The following is a 21,128-nucleotide window of genomic DNA, read 5'->3' as shown; positions in this document are numbered from 1 at the left end:
TTGGAGCCCATGTTTCACTGAAGCATTTCAATGAAATGAAATGAGGCATTTTCTAGTCAGAAAACATTTAATATGCCCCTACCTTTATATTCCATGAACCCCTCCACATAATCCTCTTCCTGAGAAGTGCATGAAAAAGCTGATCACTGCGTTCATTTACACGTGTTTCTTACAGATCTCCTGCTTACAGCTGCTATGATGCTTGGATTTCATTACTACAATCTTTTAAAGCATATTTTAGTTTTTATTTTTTTTTTTTCTTTATGTGCCTTATCTGATATTAACCACACATTTCCTGATTGAAATGAGAATTAAAGATTTCTGTAATCCAGTCCAGGGTACAAATGCAATCCAGTTCTTTCTCTCCCAGATAGATTCAGTAGAACTGAATCGATATCTATATCTAATCTCAAATAAAAATTGAAAGGTGATACTAATTTTGGCTGCATTGTTTTCAGCTCGTTTTGACCAATGTTTTCTTTTTTCTTTTTGTAACCTCAAAACACTAATAAATACATCTTAAATCTAATCTAAACTCAAATGGATTTTTGAGAGCCACCCAGAGAATTCTGGCAGTCTTTCCCACTTCTAAGGAGCTGAAAATGGAAGATTTTATCTTACGGAAAAATGAAGTAGTTCCAGAAGACTGAGGCATACCTTTCCCCAGGAGCCTCATAGTGGTTTCAATGCACTTTTATACATCCCATCTATACATTTTTCTGTGTACGAACCAGCAGAAGTCTGCTCTTAACCTTCTGTCTGCTGGACACCTCTTTTTATGGATGATGTAGGGAGGCTACTCTTTTTCTATCGTACCAATTTCACATGAGATATAGTAGTTTAGAATAGCTGCTTCTCACACTCTCTCAAACTTAACATATCTTTACAATCTTCCCAGGAAATCATCTTTCCACAGTCTTGACTGCCATATACTATTTCAGCATGGGACTCAGGGAAAGGAATGGGTTTTCTGCACAGTCATTCTGTTTTGCGTTTCAATTGGATTGGGTTTACTGTGATTACTTGAAAAAATTCCAAATAGCTCTGTGAGAATCTGGGATATACTTATAGAAAGCATCTTTCTAAGTGTGCAAGAGATTACATGCATAAAAAGAACAGCTAATAGCCAGCAATTTAGCATATTGTTCTGATTTTGTTAGCTTTACCACTGTTTTCACAGGATAGTGGCTTTGAAAACATTACCATAGTAAACAGTAATAATACCTGTTACAGGAAATATAGTCTGAACGTATATCTCCTGCTTGCTTCTCTGTGACATATGTAGGATTTGGTGTTTCTTTAAGTTAGCATGCCTGGGAAAGGAACACATCAATGTGCATGCAGTACATTTGGTCTGATATAATTACTTTTTGTTAATGCGATGAATTTGTTTTATTTAATTTTTATATAGTCTTCAGTCCTGCAAACATTCAAGCACATGAACAACAGACTCCTAACTTCAATCAGATTACAACAGGGAATAAGGTATTTAGGCATGTGCAACATCTGGTTGCAGAATTAAAGTCATTCATCTCCTGGGTCTTCTTAGGCAATTATAGTTTGGACACGTGCACATGGACTATAGGATTCATGTAATATGGGTTTCTTTACCTAAGATAAGGAAACAAGTTTTTAGAAATCAGAAGGCAATTTAGACAACTAATACAGCAGTTCCTGAAGGAAGTTTGTAAGCTCCAAACAAGCACCCTGTAGATGAAACTACATGTTTCATCAAAATTAAGGGTATCCAAAGGTATTAAGGATTTCTGAGAGAGGGCAGCATCTTACAAGACCACTATTTACCTAATCAACTATCTTGAAAAGAACATAATGATTTCTTTGATGTTTACTAATTCCATTAACAATCATCTGAACTACAGACAGTCCACGTTAACATCTGGATAACAAGATGTTAACATCTTTAGCAAAATATATCACATTTGAACCTAAATTGCTCTCATATTATCTCATGTATTTTTCTACGTCATAAGTTGTGCACATTTCCAGCAGTAAATGTATATGTTAGTATTTTGCTTTGTTTGAGAACTTAAAAACCTTCAAATTATAATAACATTTATGTTTCATAAAGATTGGATATTCACACTGCTTGGAACAGAATCTACTTTACAAACATTTTTCTTGATTTTGCCTAGTGATGCAAAAGAGTTCAAAAGAAGAATACTGAATATTTATCACTTTTATTACTAATGTCTTCAAAGTATAATTTCTAAAACAGTACTTGGGAAAATATGATATTATTTAATGATCTTTCATTGTTTCTTACCTGTCTGTGAGCACCCCATGCTACTGAACATGTTGCTTATTCGGACAAAGATTTATTTCCATACTCCTAATGATTTCTTTTTCTGCCCAAAATCAGCATTAATATCACATGATGGACTTAAGAAATTATTGTGAGCTCTATTAGAAGAGTTAATGAACTGAATTTAATGTGCTAAAATAACATAAAAAGAGAAGAGTTTTCTGAATGCTTCTGAAAGTTGTTTTTAGTATACAGTCATTAATGTATTAAGGCATGTACAAAAATGCATTAAAGGATCAGGAATATTTTCCTGCAGGTACGTAGAACCTAATAAATAATGAATGCGATGATTAACTACATGGGCAGAAGTACAGCACATTACTATGAAAAAGACTACATACAATCCGGCCTTTGGATGGGTGTGCACCATTGTTTTTAATATATAAAAACATTTGAACAGACTCAGTTGTATGTGAAGAGAAAACAAAAGAAGTAAGAGGGCTTGAATTAACATTGTATTTTCACATGAAACAGATTTAAATATTGCCAAGAACAATCAGGGTGCCTGGAACCAGGTGGAAGGGCAGCAGAACAAGGTGAGCAGAGCACAATGGCACCGTTCAGTGCTGTTTAAGCAGCCAGAGAGGTTTGTGCAGGTCTAGAGAGCTGAAATAGGACCACCACCAGGGCTTCTCCCTGGGCTGTGGTGACCCTCCCCGAGCCCCAGGCTGTGCATGCTGGGCATGAGGATCGAACAGTTCCAGTGGGTCATATTGGTCGTGCATGTCCTCCATGGAACGGCGGAGAAGCTTGTTAGGCCAAACCTCAACAGGTCGCAAGACAAAGTCAACTCGCCCAGCCCGTTTCATCTTGGTGGGAAGGGTGACCCTCTTCATCACCCTGCTGTATCCTGCAGCTTGGGCACTGATTATGTATGTTCCTGGAGGCAAGAGTCGCCAGTAGTCACCATCGGCAGCTTTGGAAAGGCAAATTCATAAGACAGAATTTAGTTGGTCTTTCCTTCTGTATAGATACATACTCATGTGTACATGCATCCACAGACAACACAAACATTTAGGGAACAGGTTTTTAAAAGAATCTTAGAATCAGGTCAACTCAAATTTTGAAAAAGGTTCAGACACAAATACTTGAATAACAAAAAGAGACTCAACCTGTGAAAATCTGACCACTGGAGCTAAAGGAGTAAAACTCACATGCAAAATTTCAGCAACTGCTCTGCCTGTATAAAAAGGAAGTGAAGCTTTCCTTCTTACTGCTTTCCCAAGGGCACAAGGAATAACTCCAAAGAAATCAAATGAATGAAAAACTACGTGAAACTTAAGAAAGTGAAAGCAGAATCCAAGCTGCAATATATATATATATACATATATAGCATGTCTGAAGAGCTAAGAAATCCCTTTTTTTATTATATTACATTCTATTACTTTGCAGACACTATAGCACATAAAACTGTGGAGTCAAAGCTGCAGCTGGTATAAATTTCCATTAGTGTAAAACGGGTGTAAATTTCCTCCAGCTGAAGGTTAGAGTCTGCAGGCAAAAAGCAAGGAGTTTTAAAACACAATATTTATTCTCCATTTTATATTTCCTTTATTTTGAATAGTAAGTTTCTTAACTTAGTTAATGTTGCATTAATGTGTTTTTTTTTCATCATTGAACTTCTGTCTTTTTTTGACACTGAAGTTAAAAGACATTTTAATCATATGACATTCTTAACCCCACCTAACACAAGAACAAATTCTCCTTTTTCCTTCAGTGTAAACACATTTTTTATTTAATTCTTAATTCTTTAAATGTCCATTGCCAATGGAAAGCCATTGTCTGGGAAGAAATTTGAAAAAGACCCTAATTCATGCCAGAGTCTCCCATCAGCCTCAAGAATCTGCATAATCTCCACTATTGTATCCCCTCTAATGTTAAGTTAAAAAAAAAAAAAAAAGGAAAAAAAAAAGCTGGAAAGCATCCACTACATTATAAGTTATTCTGGCTTTCCAAATTGATTCAACAACTACCATTAGAGTAAAATGTTACCATTCACGTCTTCTGTTTTGTGCTCCTACGGCCTACCCTATTCTCACTAAAGTCAGTAATAAAATGAGAGCATTGGTTCCAGTAAGAGCTTAAAAGCTCAGAACTTGCAGCTGCACATGCCTCAATACATGTTTTTCAGCTGGTGACAGTGACCATAATTCAGCATTCTAGTTGGCTTTTTGGTTGGTTGGTTTTTGGTTTTGATATAATTATTGTCCACAAATTGCATATATTTATAGGGATTTTTGTGTTTGTTTGTTTGTTTGTTTTCATGAACAAAAGAGGTTGCTTGCCCTTCAATCACTGCAGTCATTCCAGTTATTAAAATCAGTGTGGACCATATTCTACACCTCAATTTCACAATATTTCAACTAAGTAATTTTATCTGCTCTGTGAGTACAAGATGGACAGAGTAGACTTTGCCCCCCAGCAGGGCTATTGATCTATTCCCCCAAACATGAAATATGTATGTCAAGGTGGATTTCTGAATTTCTCTAATACGTGTGGTCTTTGATGGCTGGCTGACAGCTTCAGGTGATTTTATTAACTGCAAGGACTGAGTCATCCCAGAGACATCACACACTTAACAACCAGTTTGATGTCTTCTCTCCTGCTTTTCTAGAAACAAACCCACAGATGAGCCTTGAATTCTCCATTAAGGTGACATTTCCATCAGATATGACAAGACTTTGTGGGTTCACTTCTCAACACTTTCACTCTGCAGCAGGAAAAAGCAGGAACAAAAAATATTACCTGTGGTGACATCATGCTGGATGCCCCTGACTGAAATGCGAGCATTTTTAATTGGATTTCCAAATTTATCAGACACAATTCCTTTTATTCCCCGATGAACCTGGCAAGGCAAAGCAAAGCAAAGTTAGATGGGAGTCATTTGTTATATTACTACCTCCTAATATTCTACAAGAAAACCATGTAGAGAAGAAACAACTTTCAAGAGATTTGGTGCATTACAGAGGTTCTTGGGTACTAACATCCCTTCAGATCACATTCTCTATTTTGGGCGCTTCTTAATAACAACATATCGGAGGGAGCTGAGGAAAAGAGCTAATTGAATGAGTGCTTTCCTGGGCTAGGTATGTGGTCGTGCATTGCACTGAGGGTCCCTTTGCACAAATCAGTAGCATTTCATGCTCCAAACACAGTACCTGAAGACTGTTTCTAATTGCCTGCCATAGATCCAGAACCAGAAAGAAATGAAAAGTTAAGGGTGTAAAAAACAATCTGATGCACACAGTGAAAAGGTATCATTGGTGCTGTGAGCAGAGTCAAATCAACAAGAAGTAAATGGCCATTTTTGAGTAAATGACCATTTACTCAAAGTGCAGCATTAAAACTTGTATGAAATAAATCAAAATCATGCATAATTATTAGCTTTCAGACAATACTACTCATCAAACAGTATACTACCATGCTGGCAGTAGAATCAATTAATGCGGGTTTTACAAAGAAACCAGTTCTTTAGTATTAGTAGGATCCCAAAGGACTTAGAGATAAAGAATCAAAATTGAACAACTGTCTTGTGATAGACATGCTTTTACTAAAGTAGAGAAAAAAAACATATGAACAGAATAACCTGCATTCTAGAAGAATAATAAATGTGACTGTAATAATGTACTGTAATTCTGTACTGTAATGCTACTGTATTAGCATTGTTAAATATACAATCCTTAATGCCATATTTAAAATCACTTTCAATAAACATTTATGAATGCAAATAGATATATAACAATATAGTTATGAACCTGTTAATATTCTTATTTAATATCAGTGAATAAGGATAGTTCAGGGAAATCTTCAGCTACTCATCAACTCCATGTTGCCTACACATCACTACATGTCAGAATGTCACAATAGCAGTGTGTATAATATCCTTTTTCTCTTCTCTACAAGCACAGAACCCAGTTGTTTGAGCTGATGAGAAATGTGTTTGGTGACAAACTAAAGAGCAATGTGAATTCTGTCAAAGAGGTGCACAAACGGCTCATTCTATTTGAAGTTCTAGAAAACAAAACCAGGAAAACAAAACAAAACAAAACGTTAGAATACTTAAAGATATTTTTTTTTCAGCTTTCCAAAATGAAAATATTTTATATTGGAAGTTTTATGTGAACTTTTTAAAAGAAAAGTAATTCCATTTCAGTTTTTCCCATGAACTACTATGATGTACTTGAGCTGTTCTTTACTTGAGATTTTTTTCTCTTCCTCTTATTTTCCCTTCTCCATTTCCTTTGTCACAGAAGAATGGAAAAGATGAACAAAGTATGAAAACAATGGAAAAAAAATGGTGGAAAATACAGATGTTTAAAAATAAGCAGTAAAATATCTAACTTTACAGTAATTCTTAATATAAAGCTTGAAAATTATTCAGTATGGTCCAATAACATCAGGTTTTTATTCAAGGTGAGACTGTGTTGTCATTGCTCTTGTTAAATAGCTATTCTGTATTGAGTGGAGCTATTCATTGGAGGATTTAGGAACAACTCAGTCTAAGGACTTCAAAACTGTCCCTTAAGAACTATTATGATGAAGCACTGCAATTTGCTTTTCAGCATTGCACTTGAGGATTTATCATATGGATAGTGGGTATATCTGGTCAGAAGAGTCATCTCAGAGACAAATTTAATTTACAGTGTAGACATACTCAAAGTAGTATGACCTCATCCAACTTCAATAATAATTTCACAATTACAACATGAGGGGATAAAAATGACAAAATTGAAATTTCTTTAATGTTGTTGATTTGTTTTGCTTTAAATACACTATTTTTGTTTTTGTCTCAAACCTGTGACACATAAGTTTGGGAGAGTGTTTTGGTACCACTAGCAATGGGGAGAAGAGATCAGCGTTTATGAAAATGAATACTACTTCTGCGTGTTAAGCCAAGTAGATTTGTACACACACCAAGCAGCCTGGTATATATCAGAATAAGAAAAGTTTGAATTGGTTATGGCAGACTTAATCCTTATCGGGAGTAATTCAGTCATCCTTATCTACAAAGTTGTTTTGCTTACTGTCCTGCATTTACTCAAAAAGCTTTTCCAGCACAGACTTCTCCAGTATCTCACACTATAAAAATCTTTACATCTTGAAGACTTCAACTGCAATATATATGGATTTAACCCAGCTCCATTTGGATTCATTAAAACTCATTTTCATCAGACAGCTGTAAAATGAAATGAGTTTGGTGGTCTGTACTGTAGACTTTATTGAATGATGATACTTACCACAAGTAGCAAGAGGTTGCTTAGAAAGGCCATAAAAACACTCCTAACAATTTTAAATTACTGCATACTCTATCAAAATAAGGCATGGCAGAAAGCTAATCTACTAATGGCTGAGAGAAAGATGAGCAACTTCTGCTTCTGTGTTCACTTACTTATTGTCAGTGAGGTATTTGTTTTTGCTGAGCTCAAACTTATTATTAAAATAATATTACTTTAAAATGGGTTGGTTTAATGCTTACAGGCATACAGTTGTCTCTTTAGAAGATGAGACCTCCGATCATTTTAAATATCAAGAAATTGAGCTGGAAAGTGAGTAAACAGCCTTTCTATTAAGATAACTATAACCTCCCCATTGCAACCAAATCTTCATCTCGTGCTCTTGTACAGTGGGTTTAAGGCCAGGAACATGGAATATGAAAATGGAAAAGTTCCCAGAAGGTTTCTGGAAAGTATCTCTTGGTTTATTCTTCAAGAGAAAGGATGATTTGTAATTTTCTGATTATGTGGTTTTTTTTCTTAGCATTAAATTTCAGACAGTTGATTTGTAATATTGCACAAAGTATTTACAAACAATTTCCTTTTGAATTGTTTCTAAGTCCTTTACAGTCCCTAAGCTCGATCATTCCTGCAAGACAACGAAAATATTATCTGTGTGTCCTGTCAGACAAGCAGAGGCCCCAGAGCTGCAGGTGAAATGTGATGACTGACTCAGTGCTGTCTCAGTGATGACTAACTGGTGAAACAGCAAAGAAAGGAATATCAGCAGAAGGAAAAAAAAAAAAAAAAAAGGAAGAAAATCCATAACCACTAAGGTCTGCAAAAGCAGAGCCATACCATCTCCATATAGTTCAGAAGGGCGTCTCTGTTTTCGTGCCAGATTGTAAACAGTTCTTCTTCCAAAGGAAACTTTTCGCATCCTACCTCCACAGTAATTTCAAAGCAATTTGTATGAAGGTAATTAAAATCTGCCATACCTACAGGTTTAAAAAGAAAGAGATCATGGAAAACCCATTTAAACCCTAACTGGAATTCTGCTGTTGCAGTTAGTTCAATGCAATGGCCAATGCATATAAATTATTCTACAAATTCAGTATATTACTTCTTTCAATGTGAATTAACAAATGACCGTGACGCTTCTTTCAGGTGAAAAAGCGTCATTTTAAGTTATTATTCACCTGACCAAGAAACAGCAATAGAAAGATAAGGATTGGCTAATCACAGTAATTGGATAATCAGCTGTATCAGAGGTGGTTGCCAAAGGTCACCAGCAGAGAGATGACCTTTTGCCACTAGTACGTTGAAAACTGTTTTTACACAAAAGACATTGGATATAATTTTCAGAAGAATGTAAGCCTAAGTTATTTAAGCCTGATTGTCCCTCATTCCCCAAAGCTTCCTAAATGCCCAGTTTCAACAGAATAATTTGGGGAGCTGCTTGAGTCTAATTGGAAAATATGATTGAAACACTTTTGAAATTTTTATGAACATTAGTAGTTCATCCATGATATCCTGAAGAAAACCAAATACTACTATTGAGGAAATCAAATTAGCAACTTAAGCACAAATTAATGGGATGTTAAACTTTGATGTTTTTTATACTTAAAAAATATATAATAAAAAATATATATATTTAAACATCTTGAAAAAGAAACAAACAGAACTTGAATGAAGCAGAATGCAAGTCTGAAAGATGGAATCAAACTCATGCTGCTAATGAATGATAGCAATTTAAGTATTAATTAGCATTAAGTATTTATTTAAAATTTTCTGACTTTAAAACTAGAAGAATCTTATATATGCAATAATGTATTTGACCCTTGTATAGCTTAACTTCTCTCAGATCTTATCAGGGTTGAATATGTCCCTTGGTATCTGGATATAACAACTACCGACATACATTTTGCTGCTTAAATCCCTAACAGGTTACTTTTTGCAAGTATCTGACCTAAAATAAATTGATATGAATAAAATTATCCTGCCAAACCCTTGTGTCTCAGAAAGGTCATGTAGAGGTTTTACCTCACTTGATATGATGGTAAAGTGGTTTTACCTCCAGTGAAGCTGTACCACTCAGCACCATTTATAATACCTCCGCGTTTTACAAAATTTCCACCACAGCGAAGTTCTGATCGGTCTGAGATGACTGGATGTGCATCTGCATAGGCTTTTGCCAGCATTTTAAACATCTGTAACAGAAGAGTTTGAACTACATTTGGTTTTGCAAACAGTAAATATGTTAGCCTTCAGTCATTGATGTTGCTGCTAGTAAAGTAAGTCTTGCTGTTGTGAGCCCAGACAATGAGCCACCCTGTGTCCCTGAGGCTGATGGAGGGGGAGAACCTCTGTGCGAGGATATTCCACCAGGAAGCTTTCACATGCCTTATTTTCCAAGGTGCTTCTTTGCAATCCAATGTATTTAGCCAGAAATAACACTGAATACTTCTTGATTTTGTGATACTTGGCTTCAACATATCTGGGGCAGAAGTAGCGGGCTTGTTTTGTTGTACTTAAAGTCATGGGTTTAAAAGCCAAAATTAGCTCTCCCCATTATGTCCTAGCTGTTGGGTTTTTACCCTTTCAGAAACACCTACACCAGCCTCAGCCCCACCAGATCTTTGCATCAGCTGCTGGTGTTTAAAATAGACAGCGTTGATTTGTTTTGCACTTATCTCTCTCGCAGGACAACCTGCCAGTTTGATCTCAGTGACAGTCGCTTCTTTGTGGGGCTGAAGCCAACCCAAAAAAAGTGAAGGATAGGATGTGGTGATGGAGGATGTCACCACTGATTTCCTAAGAGTGTTAATAATGATGAAGAGCAGATGAGTCACGACCCAGAAAGGAAAAGTGATGGGTACATGAAGTGAAGACAGAAGAAACAGCAGTGATATGAGGAAACCATATCTTTGAATCTGTTTTGTGCCATTTTCTCCAATTTTTATTACAAATTTGAACAGAAATACCCACCTTTTTTTATTTTAATCAAATCTCATCTACAAAACCTATAACTCCAGATTTCAACATTAAAATGACAGCAATTGTAAGATGCTACTAGATCAGTTCAGCATCATAGGTTTCGTTGCACATTTCTTAAGACAACACGTGCAAGCTGTTGGGTGGCTAAAATCCTATTTTTGCAAGTGGCCTAAGATTTTATGCTTGAAGCTGTATGGAGACCAAAATGACCATACATATAATTTTGGTGTAATATTGAGGAATGATTCAATAATCACAAAGTTGGACCAATTATGGGATCAGGTAGCTAACCAAGGAAAGGTGGTAATAGTGTAAAGTAAGTAAGTGTAAAGACAGTTTACCCTTTTTTTTTTTTTTTTTTTTTTACTTTCTCCTGATGAACAGACAAGTTGTGACTTCAAAAAACTCAAATGTTTAGGCATTACATAGATGGACACAAAGGAGAATACAGAGGTATCCTTGCGACTTTGAAAGTGTGATGTTCATTTGATAAAATGGGTACATACTAGCTAAATGGCTAGCACTCTGACCCCACTGACTCTCACAATTTGTTTTTTTGGGGGCAGAGGGAAGGGAGTGTTTCCATTTGCCAAGGGTAGTGAGCTTGACTTGGTGTGTACCTTTCTGCCCCTGTGAACACAAGCATCAATGTAACTTCTTGTGTAAAACAAAGCAACAAAAGCCTGCTAGAAAATTCCATCTTCACAAAAGCCAAAAGAGTTGAAAGTTCTGGATTAGGAGATGAACCAGATGCAAGAATGTGAGAGGAAGGACATGGAACAGTTTTGAGACTCCGTGGTCCCAGCAGTTACCATACCAGGCTGTGATAAAGGTTAAAGAGGCTTGAAATCTGCTGCTGCCAAGAGGATCCCCACGATACCACACATTCATCAAAAGAGACCACCACAGGGAAGTGACAGCATCCAGGAGCCTTTGCAAGCTGGACAATCTGGTTTGAATGTACTTTGCAGAATTTGACTTTTGAATTTCTGGCCATTATCTGCACTTCAGCATTTCACCCTGGGCTGCAGCCAAGGGTACAAACTTTCTTTTTTTCCCCTTGCATGGTGAATTTGGCAGATCAGCACACAGAACAAGGGTTACAGCTAATGTATGACAGTTAAAACAAACTGCAGTATTTCAGGATGCCAGTTCCCCAGCAGCAGATGACGTTACTTAAATACAGGTCATTTCACAGGTACACATTTTATAACTTTCTGGACAAATGTTAAAGTGATACTGGTAGTGTTGTTAAGGTTCCTATGCTGACTCACTTGAAAAGTTGGTTTTAATTGAGGACACCCCCAGCCCTCTCCTGTATGTTTTAAACCTCAAAATTTGTAGCTTCTTTCTAGGCTTTTCAGCTACTCACTAATCAGTAGATATTGTACAGCTGAGAAGAAATGAATTGATATAGAAAATGTTTAATTGTGACAAATATTTAAATATTGAATAAATGCTGGTGAGGACTGTTGCTTTAGGAGAGCTTCAACCCAGAGATGTGCTGAAAGAAATGGATACTTCAAGTCAAAGATCAAGTTCTGATGATTTTCAACTGCTTTTCACTATGTAAGTAACCACTTTCCCTTAAGAGGTCAGGGACAATTTTAACATACACTAGAAAGCTAAAAAGCCGGCTGTTCTCCTAGTGGGCATGTCAGCAATGAATACTAGATTGAAGAAATCAAAGGGAAACAGGAAAGGTGGCAAAAAATTTCACAGAAGATTTACAGTGAATCCCAACTGAGGAACCTGAGAGAGGAAAACCATTGCCGTTCATCTGACCTGGAATAAATGTTACAAGGCTGCCACCATATGGCAGCCAGCCTTTTTATTTCTACAGATTTCATCAGAAAATATGAATTCTGATGAGGTTTGTTTCTTCTCTCCTGGAATCAGTGGTAAAAATAGCCGAACCTTCACACTTTAAATAGAAAAATCCTGACTTTTCCTAACCTGTGCCTTGTGAAATCATGTTTGGCCTCACAAAAAATGGGTAAATCTTTACCAATCAAGCTGGTAACATATTTTAAAGCTAATGAAGTAACTGTATAAATCATATTATACATATGTATATATACACGCATATAAATATATATACATATGTTTTATTGTATATTTAATACATACATAACTATATACATATGTATAAAATCTAAATAAATCAAAGCTAAGTTTGTTACTTGTTAGAAGAAAATATTCCTACAGTTCCACATATGAAAACTATATCATATACCTACCCTACAAAACAATCTTACCTTCTCATCAGGTGTAGGGGAAAACTCTTTTTCTTCCAGAGGATGCCTTGAATAGTCATAAGGATAGGTAACAACCAGCTCACCCCCATGGAGGCTGGCAGAGAGCACGAAGGGGATAGACCTCAACCACTTCATGACTGCTTTAGTCTCAGGTGCTACCTGAAATCCAGGAGGGAAAAAAAAAAAAAAAAAAAAAGTGTGACTGATCATTCAGCTCTGAAGGAAGTTGGTCCTGGGCAGGATGAAGCCCAGTGGAGAAGGGAGTGTATTAGGAAGGAGAAAGATGTGGCTCTTCAGCTCTTCCATCCCAAAAGTTAATGGAGGAAGAGCAGCAGTTTGCTCCAGGGGACAGACGAGACATACTGTTCCTACCTCCCCATAAACCAGAGGCAATCACTGTGGAAAAGCTGAGAAAAGACAGAAATTTTGATGGAAGAATAACTTTTTTTTTTTTTTTTTTATTACAGTGACATTTTCAGCAATTCAAAGTGATGACAGACTTATGTTAGACCTGAAAATTCCTGGTGGTGTACCATTATTTACAAGCCAGACCCCCTTTCTAATTTTGTTTCTGAATCAGCAGGATTGACATTGGATGGATAAAATGGGATATGGAGATCAATTTGTAATGCTCAGCACTTGTTGGAAAAACATTGTCTCATTTACCATCCTTTGGTCCAGGTTCATCAACAAATAAATGAAAACTAATGGATATCAAGCACAGCAACAATTGCAGTTTACTCGCAGGGAACTGCTGCAAATAGGTCACAAAATTTGTCTTTCTGGCAGCCCATGCTCAGTCACAGCTGCCATGGAGTGGTGACGGGACCCCGGAGGCACCGGGGCTCCCACTTGCCCATCCTGCCTGGCTCCTAGGAGGGATTTCCCGGACCTGCTCCGGAGTCAGATCCTTCTTAGGGGTAACAGTGTCATCTGGTGGCCGGCCCCTGCAAGCCCGCAGGCCAGTGCCCTTGGCGGAGGTGAGGCTCTTTTCTTTGCCACTTGGGAAGATAATGGGGAAAAAGAGCGTTGCTAATCCAGACTCTGCTTTGCACAAGTGCTGACAGGCAGGTTTAAATAACTAAATAAATAAACGAGCAAGGTTTGTTATGGTGGATTTACTTCAGCGTTTCTATAGGGCTGCTAGCAATGCACTTCACCCTTTGCTTTCATTCCAGATTTCATTAGGAAATCTGTCAGCCAGCATCCTAGCGTGGCTAATAACTAGAGCCAGTGAAGCAAGTCCCTCTAAAGCTTGTGCCATATACTCCAAAAAACAACAGGCCTTGAAAAGCAAGCAAACAAAACCTAAAGAGCTGAAGATTAGGGCTACAACAGCAGCAATTCCTGTGTTCTTTGGATCAGTCCCTCTTCTGCTCCACAGGCAGATCACAGTTTTGGGAATGCAATGGGTAACACAAACTTGGGAGAAGAGCAGAAACACCACTGTGAAGCAATGGTTCACTGCAGATGTATTACAGCTCCCCGTATGAGTGAGAAAGCAAAGGATCTCAGGAAAAAACCATATCTAAATACAGTTTTACATATATCGGTATAATTATAGCCACAGTAGGAAATCACACCTTTCTATAGCCATTTACTTTATTCAGCCACTCATAGCTCCATGTTCATCTTCACATGATTCGGGTGCATTAGCCAAGAAGGCCAACAGCATCCTTGCTTGCATAAGAAACAGTGTGGCCAGCAGGGCTAGGGAAGTGATTGTCCCCCTGTACTCGGCTTTGGTGAGGCTGCACCTCGAGTACTGTGTTCAGTTTTGGGCCCCTCGCTACAGGAAGGACATGGAGGTGCTCGAGAGAGTCCAGAGAAGGGCAACGAAGCTGGTGAGGGGCCTGTTGAACAAGTTTTATGAGGAGCGGCAGAAGGAGCTGGAATTGTTCAGCCTGGAGAAGAGGAGGCTCGGGGTGACACTCTACAGGTACCTTAAAGGAGGCTGTAGAGAGGTGGGGGTTGGTCTATTCTCCCACGTGCCTGGTGACAGGATGAGGGGGAATGGCTTAAAATTGTGCCAGGGGAGGTTTAGGTTGGATATTAGGAAGAACTTCTTTACTGAAAGGGTTGTTAGGCATTGGAATAGGCTGCCCAGGGAAGTGGTTGCGCCACCATCCCTGGAGGTCTTTAAAAGACGTTTAGATGTAGAGCTTAGTGTTATGGTTTAGTGGAGGGCTTGTTGGTGTTGGGTCAGAGGTTGGACTAGATGGTCTTGGAGGTCTCTTCCAACCTAGACGGTTCTGTGATTCTATTTGACAAGGCTGTACCTTGTATTGGAAGTAATAGGAACCTGAGGTACACTGCTCAAGGTGAAACATTGAGAAATGTGTAGCTTGTGGTCAGCATATGTACACAAGCCAGGTTGTACCACTTGTCCTCAGGCAAATCAGACCAGATCCATTTTATCTATAAACCTCATGGCAGCCTCTGAATCTGTGTGTCACAACCCTTTCAACCTCGGTACTATAAAGAGGCAACTTAAACTTGAGATGAGATGTAACAACCAACTGAGCAACACAGAGAATTTGGTTGGGCTCATAACAACTACACTTTGCATATCAGAACCCTAAAACTAAGGCATTTTGTATAATTGTGAAGATTAGACACAGAGTTTCCAGGAAGGGCATAACCTAAAAAACATTTTCAAAAGTCAGGTAAAAGGCACTCCAAAAGGAAATGATAATCCTCTGCACTTTTTGAAGTCCTGCACACCTACTTGAACACTCAGAGGCAGGAGAAGGCCACAGCCCACCAGGCTTCATGACAATGAACTTGGCAGTGTCTCAAAAATGCTACCTGCTGAGTTCAAAGTATTGTACAGTGCCTTGAGATAGTCCAGTAATGATCTTCATCGTGAGGGAATATAGAACTGAACCAGCCACTCTCACCTGAATCCTGAAAGCACTGTGCTCATGCTTTGAGTTCATCTCTTCTGAAGAGCAGAAGACCCTAGCTGGCTTTTGAGGGGTTGCAAGCTGCGCTGCCTTCCCTGTGGGTTCTGCATGGGGGCTTGTGGGGTGACTGAGAGCTGGCTCTGTGCCCATGTTCTCCCAGCCCCACAGCACCAAGGATCTTCCAGAGGATGCTGCCCCAAAATCTCAGTAGCTCCCTGATCCACCTGCAGCAGCCTGGCCAGAGAGGTCATGCCTGAAGCCAGAAACAGCCCTGCTTTCAGTGCTCTCAGGTCTCAGTTAGATTTTTTAAGCTGTTTCTGCAACTCAATGGGCAAGGGCGAAATAAAAAGTTTGACTCAAAGAGTTCCAACATTCAGTTCCTCCCCCTGATTAGCCAACTTGCTTGCTAGGTACCTGCGTAAGCTGCGAGACACTGCTGTGTCACAGAGCCAACGTCTTGTTGAAGAAAATGTTGTGGAAAAGCAGTAATCTCAATGCCACTATTTTTATCCTAATAGCATTTCAGTGACTTTGTGTACCGTGATTAAGGCTTTGAAACATGCACATCCTTTTTTATCTTGGTTCAGATCCATCAGATGATGTCAGATACTATCTGTGTCACTCTGGCCTTTGACAATTCAATTCATAAACTTTTATTTTATTGTGGTTTCTATGTTTGTTTGTTTGTTTGTTTGTTTTTTCCATTTTATTTTCAACCGGGGTTCTTGCTTCTCAGTCAGAGGAGATCAGTCTTAAGGTATTCATCTCACAAGAACAATTTGGAACACAATTAGAAAACAGCTAAATTATTTGGGCATGAGTACAGTGAATGGTCACTACCCTTTTTAAACCTGAATCTCATTTATGCCTATTATAGTGCAATTAGTTACTGTCTCCATGGCTTTCAAAGATTTATTTTCTCCCTTTTATAAACAACCAGACTCATTTTTCTAAACACTATTCCAGCCTCCACTGGCATAAACCTCCAAATCCTGAGTCAAGCCAATTTAACTGAACTCATTTCAGATGAAGCCTGAAGTCTCCCAGTCCTAGCTCTCAGTCCAGTTATTACAATAATTCATAGTAGGAGGGAACAAAAACCACTGTATAACAAGGATTATGGGGAGGTCAGACCTCTCCTGACTTTATGGGATTGTCTGGGATCTCACTCTCCATTCTCTGATCTTTATACAATGCCTTGCAACATACAGATAATTACTTTAATAAGGCAGGTAATAAACACTATTAAGTAAATGAAAGCTGAGAGCCTGGTGTTGAAATGCACAATCTAATGCTTTTGTATGCACAAAGACAACTTCTGTAAGAGACATGAGTTTGTCTGCCTGAAACTGAAGCTTCTTAAGGGAGAGCTTCTTATGTTCCTCATCCAACATGGTCCTGAACACATCCAGGGACGGGGCATCCACAACCTCTCTGGGCAGCCTGTGTCAGTGCCTCACCACCCTCTGAGTGAAGAACTCAGAGTAAAGAGGGACGTCAGAGCTATAAAATCCAGAGAGTTATGGGGACTCTGGGCTGCACAAAATGGGACAAGGTCACAGCTTGCACTGGACACTGGCACAAAGAGGGGTAAAGGACACCTTTATCTTTCCTTGGTAGTTCTTGGCCTTCAACCCTGCAATGCTGGTTGCAGTGAGAAAGCCTATGGCTGGAGGGAGATCTCCATCCCTTCCTTCATACCTCAAAGTCTGCTGCCCAGCCACTACATCCAAACTTAAAGGGCAAAAGCAGACTTCTTGGACACCTCTATGGAAAAGCAAATGCATTTTCAATTAATTTTTCAGGTGTGATAGGCACTTCTGTATCCTGTCTGCACATGCCTGAGGGGAGAGTACAGCCCATGAAAGAGCTCTCAGGAGACTGGCACTCATTACTGAATCTGCAAAGGGCCATTCAAAGAAGGGACTTAGTCTGGTAAGATGTTACAGACACAATTTAACTCATCATCTATATCTTTATGCACAGGCATAAAGGTAGTACTTGATGGCTGAGCCACACAAATATTGACAAGAACTGAAATTAGTGTCAGCAAGTACATAGAACTGTAGAATCACAGAATCCTTAAGGTTGGAAAAGACCTCCAAGATCATCTGGTCCAATCATCCCCCTACCGCCAATATAATATGGGGTTTGGAACAGCCCTTATGTGAGATCACCTGCAGCACACTAGAAAGTTGCAGTATGGTCTCTCAAATCTGCTAATACTGAATACAGCTACTGAAAGAGTTGTTCCCTATAGGAACCCTGGACATCATGCAATGTAAAGCTTAGTGATGATAAGAATGAGGTCCTGCAGTGCTGCCTCCATCCTGCTCCCTGAGATTGGAGGTGGCAATGACTCTTCCTTCCAACACCATTGCAGCCCATCTAGATTCTTCCATTGCCCCAGCTGTTTATTGTCATTTGTAACCATTGTTTTTGTGGAAATCTCATGCCACATGACTTCACATGAAGCCTTTTTATGGTTTCCAAGGCAGAAACCACTATTGCATCAAACCTGTGCAGAACTTAATGGAATGAGATCCAAGTCCACAAAAAAAGGCCTTTCAACATACTGCTGAAGTTTAAATCATTAACATTGAATCATTACACAATTCTGACCCCTCCTGTTATTATTCTTAATTTAAAATAGCAGAATCCAAATTATCAACAAATTTTCCCAGTGATTTGTGACACTTGGCTCTTTGGCCAGACGTATACCAGGTTTTTTCATGTCAATTCTTAGTCTGTCCAGTTTAGTCCTACATATAAAATTTTATTACCAGAGAATAACTTCAGACTGAAAAATCTCAAGATCTTAATTTCCGAACTGTTCTGTAGTAAATGTGATTTATAAAATTTGTAATTCATACCTTACCCCACCAATAGGATTGTGGAATGGGGATGTGGTCCAGGCGTGCCCCACGAATTCCGGCTCTTCTGTAAGCCTCTGACGTCAGATCAGGGAAATTTCTGTTTAGGTCCAAGTTCTGAGCTGTCTGTCGACCAATGACCCATCCATTGTAACCAGCTCCCTAATTTGGAATATAGAAACAAGTTCAGTATAAATTCTTGTCTCAAAATGTCACTTTGTGGAAAAAGGAAGTGTTTAAAATGTCATTTTATAATCAGCAATTTTTAAAAGACATAAGAGACAAGTTAGAAATGTCTATACAGTTAAAACACAAACAAAAAATAACAAAAAAAACCATACTTATTAATCATTTTTTATCCCCATGATCACACTTACTAACATACAGGAATCATTTCACTCACCAGCGATTTGACTCATGAGAGGAGCACAGCAGTTTCTTACTCAACTCAGAGCAGCATGCAGAGTGGGTTAGAGGAGAAGAAAATGAAAAAAAATAAAAAATTACACCTCTCACTCCAATAAAAGATCAGGCAGAATATAAAACCCCAAATATCATTCTAACAGATAGAGCTCACTGCACAAGAAGCTCAGAAAAAGGTCCTATTTTCATGTTAATGATGTTAATGATACAAGTGAGGAGAAAAGAAGAATGGCAGATAACATATAATAAAAGTGCTGTTTTTGTATGTCTCCTTCAGACACCAGCTGATCTCTAAAAACTGCCGTCCTTATGAAAGCTAGATAGTACAGAAAATATTCGCATTTTATTACACCAGCTTTTCTACAAGAGAAAGAATATCTATTCCACAGTATTAAATTACATTTCCTTGCAAATTAATTTAAAAGTCATTAAAGTGAGTCAGTGGGCATTCTGTTCTAGAGCTGATAGCAGAGACTGCTAAATGTGTGAAAAAGTAGCACAGTCATTCCCACGTCAATGCATGCAGGGAGCAGAAAATGACAAACATAGCTCTGGTTGATTTCTAGGTCTGTTCACGTTGTCTTCAGAAAGCAACCTACCGCCAAAGCAGCCTGGGAGCCTAGCTGCTGGTTATTAACACTCCCTGCCATACATGACGCTTCACTCCCAGTTTGTCTTTTCCAAAGGGGAATTTTAGAAACAGGAAACACTGGACTTTTTCTTTATAAAAAGTCTTTTACCTCTTCTGCAGCCAGTTCATATCCATCCGGATTGAGTGAAGGCAGGAGATGAATTCTGGTGTTATTAATCAAGGTCTGGATGCGAGGATTCCCAAGAAGATATTCCGAACATAGATACTGTGCAAGGTATATCAGCAGCTCTTTCCCCACAACTTCATTTCCATGCATATTGCCAATGTACTTAAATTCTGGCTTGACTGTGGAATATAAAGTAATGAGATGCTTTAATTTGATTATGCCTGGATGGCTTCCAAAAGCAGAGTAACACAGACAGATTACTGATGAAAGTTTTATTTACACTAATTTAATGCATACGCTGCTGTAAACAGTACACCAATTCCAGATGAATTTCACACCATTACAAGTCAGTCCAGCAACAATTTGAATAGCTTTCTGGATGTGTGAAAAACAAACAAACAAACAAAAAAAAATCCATACCTTCAGGATCCCAAACCTTAAGTGGTAATCATTGCTCTAAGCTTTTGCTGGACTCATTGTTAATTGTGAAGAGAAAATGCTGCAAACAGAAATGTCAAGCTGGTTGGGAAGGAACAAAATACACCCCTGGCACCCTCACTTACCTTGGGCATCTTCAATGCCTTGTGTTGTCACACATCCTAGAAATGACCTGCAGATGTGTAATATATTACCCATGTATTTGGAACAGAAATTAGGTCGTGCATAAAAAGTGGCTTTTAGGCTAAATAGACTTGGAATAAGACTATTAGAAACATAGCCTCATGATTCCCTGCAGTTATTCTCTCAGTTTCCATCCTTCCTTAGAGACTAATGGAAAGTGGAAAATAGATGCCCTTTGGAGACACCCTTTCTTGTCTAGCCCTTCATCTTCATCTCTGATTCTGGCCACCCTCCCGCACTAGACCCAGGAGGGGTGCTGGCACAAAGCTATTATGCCAGCTAACTTAGTCTTGCAAAATCTCAACTGTCCTGAGCAGCATGAAGCAATAAATTTAGAAGGAAATGTTAGGTAATGTGTTAAACTACCATCTTTTATCATGCCATATCACAGTTTTAATTTAAAAGCCTGATTCACAGGCTTTGTGTTATCCTGGCAAATGGAGTATCAACTAGAAAAGACACATGAAACTTCCATTCTTTACACAAGAGAGGAAGGACAATAGGCCAGGAGATAGGAGTTTAGATCTTTGCTCTGTTAAAGACATCTGGGACCTTGGTCAGGTTCAAAGGCACCTCAGAATATATCTACACTATGTAAGTCAGCATGGGAGAGAGTAAAGAGAGCTAACACCAGGCTCAGCTGCCCTCTCTGCCTCCCCAGTGGCATAGCGTACAGAGGACACAGAAGCTTTACCTCAGGTAATAAGCTTAAAATATATTAAGTCTGATGTAGTTCCGTTCTGCTACACTGCTGAG

General features: G+C 38.6%; 1 protein-coding gene across 2 annotated transcripts in view; it reads right to left on the bottom strand.

Annotated features, from left to right (window-relative positions):
- Positions 1-2,673: 2,673 nt before the first annotated feature.
- The window catches only part of CPZ (carboxypeptidase Z), a 34,144-nt gene continuing 15,689 nt past the window's right edge, over positions 2,674-21,128 (bottom strand). For both annotated transcript variants that reach the window (XM_083834759.1, XM_083834760.1), the window contains 7 exons: positions 19,734-19,930; positions 18,571-18,732; positions 12,792-12,950; positions 9,611-9,746; positions 8,395-8,534; positions 5,069-5,168; positions 2,674-3,239 (listed from right to left, as the gene is read on the bottom strand). In XM_083834759.1, the coding sequence (XP_083690885.1) occupies positions 2,884-3,239; positions 5,069-5,168; positions 8,395-8,534; positions 9,611-9,746; positions 12,792-12,950; positions 18,571-18,732; positions 19,734-19,930 (1,250 nt within the window). In that variant the 3' untranslated portion in view covers positions 2,674-2,883. The remainder of the gene's footprint in view (positions 3,240-5,068; positions 5,169-8,394; positions 8,535-9,610; positions 9,747-12,791; positions 12,951-18,570; positions 18,733-19,733; positions 19,931-21,128) is intronic.

Source organism: Anser anser (genome assembly GCF_964211835.1).
Source record: "Anser anser genome assembly, chromosome: 4".
In the NCBI taxonomy this organism is placed as follows: Eukaryota; Metazoa; Chordata; class Aves; order Anseriformes; family Anatidae; genus Anser; species Anser anser.
The sequence above is the reverse complement of the archived record's forward strand: the minus strand, read 5'-3'. Positions and strand labels throughout refer to the sequence as shown.